We start from the raw sequence: 9,556 nt of genomic DNA on the forward strand, positions 1-9,556 counted from the left end.
CCCACCCCCCGGCCACTGCCCTCCTCCCGCGCACGCCCCGCCCTCCGCCCTCCGCCCGTCGTGCACGAGGTGCTCGACGGTATGCCCGCAACGACAACGTCGTTCATGGGAAATATTCCGTTATAAGGGTTGGGTTTGAGGGTTCTAATCTTTGCCCCTGTTTTTCAACCCGTAAAAGTGCATAAAAAGACCATTTTTGGACCCTTAAAACACTAGTGAGGGTTTGAGGGTTCTACTAGACATGCTCTTACTGGGCCTTGTCGTGATTAAGGATGCAGTGCAATCCGGTTTCAGTAGCAACTTCCGCCTTTCCTTTTGCGATTTTATTTAACGACGATTTATAGTTTGCATCTTGGCATTTTCCTACCAAAATATGTGCATAAATAGTTTCAGGATTACAATGGTTACAAGTCGTAGTTGCTAGCAAACCAAGCAAGATGTTCATTTTGCCAAAATTTTGGGCAGCTGCAATGGGCTAGTTGGTAGCAAACCAAACATCAAGAAGCTACCAAAAATTTGGTCATGCCCACACTTTGATCATACCAATTTTTTGATGGGGCTAGTTGGGGCTCAAACCAAACACACCCTAACACCCCCGGCCTACTAAAATTCCCCTCCCTGTCTCATTCTCTTCCACTCCATCCCGCTCCCCATTACTTTGCATCCGCGACCTCCCCCTCCTCCTCTGATTGCCTACTTTCAAATGCAATTTTTGATTCAAATTCAAATTTTGTTGAATTTAAAATGCAAGGATTAAATTCAGGTGAAAATTATGCTCTGCATGCCTTTAAACTGCACACGATTTTCAAAAGCAAAATGTCTGTGATCAAGCATAAGATCAGATACGTTTCTCAGATTACAACATGTGTGATGAATGTCTACCCCACACACACACGATTAGCCAAGAGAGAAAAACATGTGAGATGAACAAGAGCAGAACGCACAATTCCTCCTTGTTAAATGTTTGCGATAGTCTCTTTATCATACACGCTTTGCAAGGACGAACTATTTATGATGACATGCGCATCGTAAACGTTGGGCACAAAAGAGCGTGTGTGATAGGTCTATCACCCCACACGGGTTTTACGGATGAAGCATTTGTGACATTTTATATATCGCAAATGCTTAAAGATATAGTAAACGTATCATGTCGTGCATGCCTGTGGTTTGAGATCAATCATATGGACCTATTTTCAGGATTAATTTTGCTCTCCTAATTGTATTCTTTTACAGTAAGTTGATGCCCATATTTTGCTTGGTCAGAATCTAGACGAGACTAGCAGAGTGCTTGTGGGTTGCAACAATTCAAACAAAATTTGACGAATTTACAAACATGGAAAATAAATGACCCTGGGTTATGTATACATCATTAAAACAAAATAAATGCTAAAATCCGTTATGTTTCACTAAAGTTTATTTCTTATATCTGTTTGGACTAGCAAGATGCCCATGTATTGCACGGAACATCAAGATGCATTTTTTTACAAAATATCTATTGTGATTGACCCATGCGGGAGTAAGCCCATGTGTTGGTAAAACCTAATGATATCTCGAGAAAGAGGAGAGATAAGGTGAGGAGGAGTGGGAAGTGGTGGTGATTGGTGGTCGGACTGAACAGAGGCATGGGGATGGACGACGCCGGCAACGGCCATCATGCCAGATTATTTCAGAGGCTTTTTTTTAATTGCTCAACAATACGGTTGTAGGAGATAAGGATGAATGAGGGAATGCCTATCTGTAAATGTGGAGAGATGCGGGTATCTTTTCAAAATTTGCTTTCTATCCATCAAATATAAATTAGACGGTTTATATTGCAAGATGTTTGACACACTATCATCATCAACTCGGTTTTTTATAAGAATAGAGATGGGTGCAGAAGGGACGGGCTGCCGAAAAAAGAAAGGATGATTTATGCAAATGTAGAGGAGAGTGATGGGAGCCATGGGGGGTCACCCTTACATCGTTCTCCAATCTCCGGAGAAAATGACCTGACCTCGGTGCTTCTCGATCCTCCGCGCACAAGATCCAACAAGCCAAAAAAGTCTTCCTCCAATTATTGATGTGGGGATTTCATGTGTAGTTTTTCACTGACGCGTGTAGCTAGCCGGCCTACTCATTGTGACACGTGTGGACAGGATGATCCCACGCGGACACAAACAGTACTGCCATCGTTAGTAATTGGTTCTGTTGCTGCAGCCACACCACAAAGCGAGCGGATCAGCTCAGCAGCAGAAGCTCTCCGCCCATGGCCTTCCTTGCCGTGCTCCTCCTCGTTCTCGCTGCTTTGCTGGTGGTTGCCGCCACGAGGCTGCTGGAGTACGGCGTCGTGCGCCTCGTATGGAGGCCGTACTCCATGAGCAAGTGGTTCGGACAGCAAGGGATCCATGGACCCTCCTACAGCTTCTTGAAAGGCTGCAACGAGGACGTGAGGAGCATGAAGGAGGAGACTGACCGTCTGGTGCTGGAGGTTGGCGACCACAAGTACCTCCCGCGGATCGCCCCACACTACCTCAAATGGAGGGCTCTCTACGGTATGTCTTGGAGATTCATTCTAGCTTCTGTTTCTTCCTTCACCCGTGGGAGTGCTCTGTATTTCCTTCTATTTTTTAAAAAAAAAAATGGAAAAAGATTCCACGCAGCCGACTAATTTATGGAAGAAACATATGTGCATCTGTGATGATAGTTCTTTGGAACATAAAGCAAGAGGTTTACCATACTGTAACCTATTAGGCGGTTTTCTTAGTTATACTCCGTATTACTTGTCGTATAAATGAATGTATCTAGATGTATTTTAGTTTCAGGTACATTCGTTTTTATCCATTTCTTGCACAAGTAATTAGGGATGGAGGGAAAACCATATGTGACACAAATTATGTTGTTTCAATGCTTCACAGGAGAACCGTTTCTATACTGGCATGGGCCACAAGCCCGAATCTGCATATTTGACTATGAATTGGCAAGGCAAATCCTTTCAAGCAAGTCCGGACATTTCGTGAAGAACGATGCACACCCTACTCTCTTGGCTTTGGTTGGCAAGGGGCTCGGGTTTATGGAAGGCGCGGATTGGGTGCGCCATCGTAGGATAATCAACCCCGTTTTCACCATTGATAAGCTCAAGGTACGTAATGCCTAGATGTCTTGTGTGTCGTGTCAAGCTAAAAACATGCGGTTACCTTAGCAGCAAGGGAAAAAAAAGGGCCCAACTCGAATTAAACTTCACTAGGCCATCAACTTTTGATTATCTTTCATAATGGCAGATGTGTGGGTCATTTATATGTATTTTTAGGGGGCTACTTCCTAATTGTAAAGGTGGTAACATCTTAGAAAACATAATAGATGCAACGACTATTATTGTTAGAGGGCTACATGGCCGGATGTTTCTTTTTTTGTTTGTCAATTTCTAGGATTTATCTCCTTTTTCTAGCACATCTCGTGAAGATTAACGTGGAGGCTCTGTTTCGGATTTCCAATTAGTATTAGTAAATTACTGTTAGAGACTACCTGATGGATGGCTGATGTCCTGATTTTTGTGAGAAATTCCAGGATTTAACTATTTTTTTTAATGCATCTCATTTTTTGAGCAAATTCTAATGCATCTTGAGGATTAATATGGAGACTTCATTATTTTTTTTTTGCGGGAGAAAAGGAGATTATCATCACTCACGGAGGCTTCTCAGCCAATGCCAAGTTTACAACAAAATCTAATCCCGAATGCAACTATACTGCAGTACGGGGAATGCAACCATCTTGAGGATTAATATGGACACTTCATTGGGGCCTCTAGTTAGTAGTTACTCCCTCCGTTCCGAATTACTCATCGCAGAAATGGATGTACCTAGATGTAGGACCAGTTCTTTTGGGCGATTCTACCAGAATCGCCCCCCCTCCCCAGCTTCTCCCAGAATCGCCACTCCATATGTTTTTTACAATCCTAGCTAATTAGACCTTAACTAGATAGGATTGTAAAAAATATATGGAGTGGCGATTCTGGGAGAAGTTGGGGAGGGGGGCGATTCTGGGAGAATCGCCGAAAAGAACTGGCCCGTATTTTAGTTCTAGATACATCCACTTCTGCGATGAGTAATTTAGAACGGAGGGAGTAGTTATTAGGGCCACGGAAATAGGGAACGTGCTAAGTTTTTGCAGGAAATTATTAAATTCCAGTTTGTATTCATGACAGATGATGACAAAAACAATGATGGATTTTGCCGAAAGCATGGCTAAGGAGTTGGAAGATCAAGCGTCTCAAAAAGAGAAGCGAGAAACAAAAGTAGATATCAATAAGCTTTTCAGTGAGCTAACAGTTGATAATATATCCTATGCAATCTTTGGAAGCAGTTATAAATTAGGAAAGGAAGTCTTCCGAGCTCAAACTGACCTGCTGGGGATCACTATGGAAACTTTCCTTGACGTGCCGATACCAGGATTCAAGTAAAATTCTCACATTCCTCGAATTTATACCTTGTAGATAAAGAAAGTGCACCTCAAAATTTCCATATACTCTCAGTTTATTTCTTGAAACAACTTCCATACAGAGTTGCCCTTATGCATCTTCATTGTTTTTTTGCTTCTGAATTCAGATATCTTCCCACTGAAAGGAATCGGCGCAAATGGATGCTTGAAAGAAACCTCAAGAGCCTACTCACACAAATCATACAACCACGATTAGCAACTAGTGAATACGGAAATGATCTGCTCGGTGTGATGCTCGACTCTTGCATTGAAACCAAGCAAGGAGGGAAGCAAGTGGATCTCAGCTTGAGCATGGAGGAGATCATACATGAGTGCAAGCTTTTCTTCTTCGCCGGTCATGAAAACACGTCTCTTCTACTCACATGGTCACTGTATTTGCTGAGCATATACCCAGAATGGCAAGAAAGGCTCCGGAAGGAGGTCTTGAAGGAATTTGGGAGGGAATCTCCTAACCCCAATGCGCTCAATAAACTGAAAGAGGCAAGAAACAGATAACTATAGATTATTTTACTCTAATGTTTGTGCTTCTCTTATACAGTAGTGATCTACTGATCTTAGAACCTGTAGCTAACCACAACAATATACATATTGCAGATGACAATGGTGCTCTTCGAGACCTTGCGGCTCTACCCGCCTGCTCTTTTCATGCAAAGGAAAACCGTGGCCGATATCACAGTGGGATCAATAAAACTGCCCAAAGGCATGGCAATTGTCATACCTATTCCAATTATGCATCGAGACAAGGAGGTTTGGGGCGACGACGCAGATGAATTCAATCCGCTGAGATTTAAGAATGGGATCACGGGAGCAGCAAAGGTTCCACACGGCCTGCTAGCGTTTTCAATGGGACCAAGGTCTTGCATCGGTCAGAACTTCTCTATGTTGGAAGCCAAGTCGACGCTGGCCCTGATGCTCCAAAAGTTCTCATTCACTCTTTCCCCTGACTATGTGCATGCGCCCGTGGATCTGTTTACCCTCAAACCTAAGTTTGGTCTTCCTGTATTTCTAAGGCCGCTGGATAAGTGTAACTAGACTACTAGTATTTGATTTGTAATATTGCCATACCTCCAAGAACTGATGAACCTGGGTTGTACTCCATGATACACAGTGTATGTATACAGTGAATGTATGACTACAAGAATAAAGAAAACAAGGGAGTATAGTAATATTATTACTACTCTTGGCCTTGTTCCAGAGTCATATATTTATTTAAAGAGTAAATTGCATCCACCGAAGGGGAGCCTTGGCGCAGTGGTAAAGCTGCTGCCTTCCCCGACCCAAAGTCCTGGAAACAGCCTCTTACAGAAATGTAGGGAAAGGCTGCGTACTATAGATCCAAAGTGGTCGGACCCTTCTCCGACCCTGCGCAAGCGGGAGCTACATGCACCGGGCTGCCCAGTAAATTGCATCCACCATATAACAACTATGCAGGTGGATTTAGTTTTTTTTTTAGAAAAGGAGGATGACCCCCGGCCTCTGCATCTGGGCGATGCATGCAGCCACTTTATGAAAAGGTGGATTTAAATTGGTCTAACAACTTGTAAAATGCTTAATTTGGTGCCATAATAATCTAGCAAACTGGTGCATATACGGCCCATACTCTGCCTTAGTGATATATTCAGGGGCGGTCGTTCGGTTTTTATCGTTAATTTGGTTTGGTTTATTTGGGTTCCTAGAATTTCGGTAAAAATTGCCACTGAACCTTATTAACCGAAATTTCTCTGTTCGGTTTCTTCAGTTAACCGGAAAACCGAAATACAGGTGTACTATCATCGGTCAAAAAAAGCAAGTCAAGTAGTGATTTGTTATACCTTGTTATACTTTGTACAGACAAGGCCGTCAATGATCTAAAAAAAAGATATAGCTGTGAATTAGTATTAGTATGGTACTGTACCGATGAATACAGTAACATGGTACAGTAGCACAATGCACTATAACTTTTTAAAATGTGATGGTTCCTTCAAAACTTGGGACCGCCGTGCTAATGTCGATGTAGATGTACCACAAGGGCATAGTGCCTCTCTGGTTCTTGCATGATCTGGCAGTGATCCATCGGAAAGTTCAGCTACAGCTACAGCAGCATGTTTCGAAATTCAGAGTGTGGCATCACCAAGTGTCTGTTTAGCATCCAGTGGCAGTGCAAGAGAAGTACTGTGTTGTGCATGTTTGGGTTTGGGGGTTTTCTGATCTGGGCCCCCACATTCAGTCCCATAATCGATATGTCCCTCAATTATACATGCATATGCTGGCATGATGATGATGAAGTGGAGTATGCTGGAGTCATTCTTCTAAGTTTGGTGCTTCTATAGTACTTGTACTGTTCTCAGATTGTGGCTGAGATCTGTAAGGATATTGGATTCAGTCATTGGAAGCAGTTGCCTATCCTAATTCTTATTTTTCTCTCAACAGAAACTGAAATGCAAGGCACTAATCTGAAAAGAAATAGTACAATAATTTTCTGTACCCCTTCTTCACATACTCAAGTTATCACCTCCCCTTTTCAGCCAGACTTGAATGTTTCAAAATTCAGAGTGACATTACCCAAGTTTCTTGGAGCACAACATACACCACTACACAGCTGCTGGTTAGTATTCGGTGGGAGTACAAGGAAAGTACTGTGTTGTGCATGTCTAAGTCCCAGCTTGGTGATCCTGGGCCCCAGCTTGCAGCCACATAATTGATAGGTCCCTCAATTATGCATGCATTGGCTGTTATGACAACATAGGGAATTATTGTGGAGTCATTGTACTGAATTTTAGTCGTTCTAGAATGCTAGCACTGTTTTCAGATTCTGATTGAGATCTGTAAGGACCTTGGATTTCAGCCATTTGATTGCCTTCCTAATTCTTGTTGCCTCCTGACACTACTTTGAACAGAAACAGAATAACTTTATATTCCCCTCGCCATACTCTGGGTTATGAGTCTGGTTCTAATTATTCTAGATAAAATGGAATTGATAAACATTGGTCAATGAGAAACTAAATAGTGTGCTTGTCAAAAACATATAAATAATCACAATCTGGGATGTTGAGATTAGTTGGCAAAAACCACTAGAAGCATAGAACATATTACACAGTACACACTGACCATCAAAATGTACAAATTCATTGGTCTCTCTATTTATGATTCTCAAAGAAATGTCTCTATATGTGTATTCTCACTTTCTCAGTGACAATTATGAAATTTATTTGCCAACATTATCTGCGTGCATTGGCTGGTAAATATTGTATGATGTAGGGGAGTGCCTTTGTACCAGAGTAGCATGGAGTCATTTGTACTGAATTTAGTAGTTCTAGATTACTTCTCTAGGGAAATGAACAGCTCTAGGTTACTAGTGCTCTTTTGAGGTAGTGGTTGAGTTTTTAAGGACATAATTATTTCTTTTGAAGCAGTTGCCTATTCTAATGCTGATTTCCTCTCAAACATAGGCTTTAAATTTGATAGAAACAGAATAATTTTCTGTTCCCCCTATCATTCTAGGTTATGAGTCTGTTTTTGTTTTTTGCTGGGATCCAGATCAAGAATCTGGTTCTAAGTGTTCTAAATAAAATGGAATTCATAATCATTGGCCAATGAGAAATTAATATAGTTGGCTCTTCTAACACAAGGAATTGGTATTGAGATTAGAATATGGGTAAGTGTTGGTTAATTAGGCCATATGCTTGGCATGATGATTCATTGCGGCCTCTTGTGCGAGAAGTGGCCATTAAAACAGTTGCAAATGGATGAGACGCTCCTGAATGCAGCATCAGACACGCGACATACCGGCGGTGGTCTTCTCGGTCGGCGGCTACACCGGAAACTTCTTCCACGACATCTCGGACGTATTGATCCCCCTGTACCTGACTTCATTCCAGTTTAAAGGCCGGGTGCAGTTATTCGTCACCGATTGCAAGCAGTGGTGGCTCAGGAAGTATAAACCGATTCTACGGAGGCTGTCGCGCTACGACATTGTCGATTTCGACTCGAACAATGATGTGCACTGCTTCCACCATGTGATCCTTGGTCTGGTGAGGGACAGGGACCTGATCATACGCCGGCATCCTACAAGAAACCCCAAGGGACACTCCATGGTAGGATTCACAAGATTCTTGCGCCACGCCTACGGTCTCTGACGTGACAGGCCATTTGTCCTTGGCAAAAACCCCGGCAAGAAGCCGAGGATGCTGATCATATCTTGTCGAGGGACACGAAGGCTCCTGAACCTACACGAGGTGGAGGCCATGGCGACGGCGCTAGGATTCGACGTGACGGTCTCCGAGGCCGGTGGCAACAGCATCAGGAGGTTCGCGGCGACGGTGAACTCGTGCGACGTGCTGGTAGCGGTCCATGGCGCAGGCCTGACCAACCAGATGTTCCTCCCGGCGCGGGCCGTGGTGGTTCAGATTGTGCCGTGGGGCAGGATGGAGTGGATGGCCACCAACTTCTACGGTGAGCCAGCGCGTGGCATGGGCCTTCGGTACCTCGATTACCACGTCGCCGGAGAGGAGAGCAGCGTCGCCCGATGGTACCCGAGGGACCATGCCGTGTTCAGGGACCCCATGGCCATCCATGCACAGGGGTGGAAGGCGCTTGCAGAGGTGGTGATGACGCAGGACGTGAGGCTCGATCTGGACAGGTTCAGGCCTACTCTCCTACGTGCCCTGGACCTTCTTCAAGATTTTAAGTTCATGTGTCCTTGACTCTTTTATTCTTCTGATGAGGTAAATAGGGTGCATGCATGTACTGAATAGTTTCGCGTAGTCTGAGTCTGGATTACATGTGGTTTAGCACTGACTGGGCTCATGGTAATAGAAAGTAATTATGCTATTTATCACCCGAAATGGAATTGAGTGAAGCTCTGTTAGGTAGCAATAATCGTTCACGACGGCATGCCACCTAGTTCCCAAACATAACTGGTGAGATCATCATCAGTACTACATGGCGGCCTTAATTCTTAGATGCAGCACTGATCTATTCAGCTCCCTTATGACCTCTTATGTAGTACGTATTTGCAATTTGCAAAAGCTATATGTGTTCATGCGATGGGCGGTGGCGGTGGGAATAGGGATGGGGTAGGCGGTGGGAGTGGCGGTAGGGATTG

The 9,556-nt window shown here is 43.7% G+C and overlaps 1 protein-coding gene and 1 pseudogene across 1 annotated transcript; both read left to right on the forward strand.

Moving 5' to 3' along the window:
- The first annotated feature begins 2,188 nt into the window (after positions 1 to 2,188).
- Positions 2,189 to 5,650, forward strand: LOC119266672 (cytochrome P450 709B1-like). Its single transcript, XM_037547918.1, has 5 exons — positions 2,189 to 2,531; positions 2,895 to 3,118; positions 4,181 to 4,431; positions 4,581 to 4,953; positions 5,068 to 5,650. The coding sequence occupies exons 1-5, from the start codon at positions 2,246 to 2,248 to the stop codon at positions 5,503 to 5,505; spliced, it is 1,572 nt and encodes a 523-aa protein (XP_037403815.1). The 5' UTR covers positions 2,189 to 2,245; the 3' UTR covers positions 5,506 to 5,650.
- Positions 5,651 to 8,103: 2,453 nt separating this feature from the next.
- LOC119271717 lies at positions 8,104 to 9,155 on the forward strand (annotated as a pseudogene).
- Positions 9,156 to 9,556: the final 401 nt, after the last annotated feature.

Source organism: Triticum dicoccoides, chromosome 3A (assembly GCF_002162155.2).
Source record: "Triticum dicoccoides isolate Atlit2015 ecotype Zavitan chromosome 3A, WEW_v2.0, whole genome shotgun sequence".
Lineage (NCBI taxonomy): Eukaryota > Viridiplantae > Streptophyta > Magnoliopsida > Poales > Poaceae > Triticum > Triticum dicoccoides.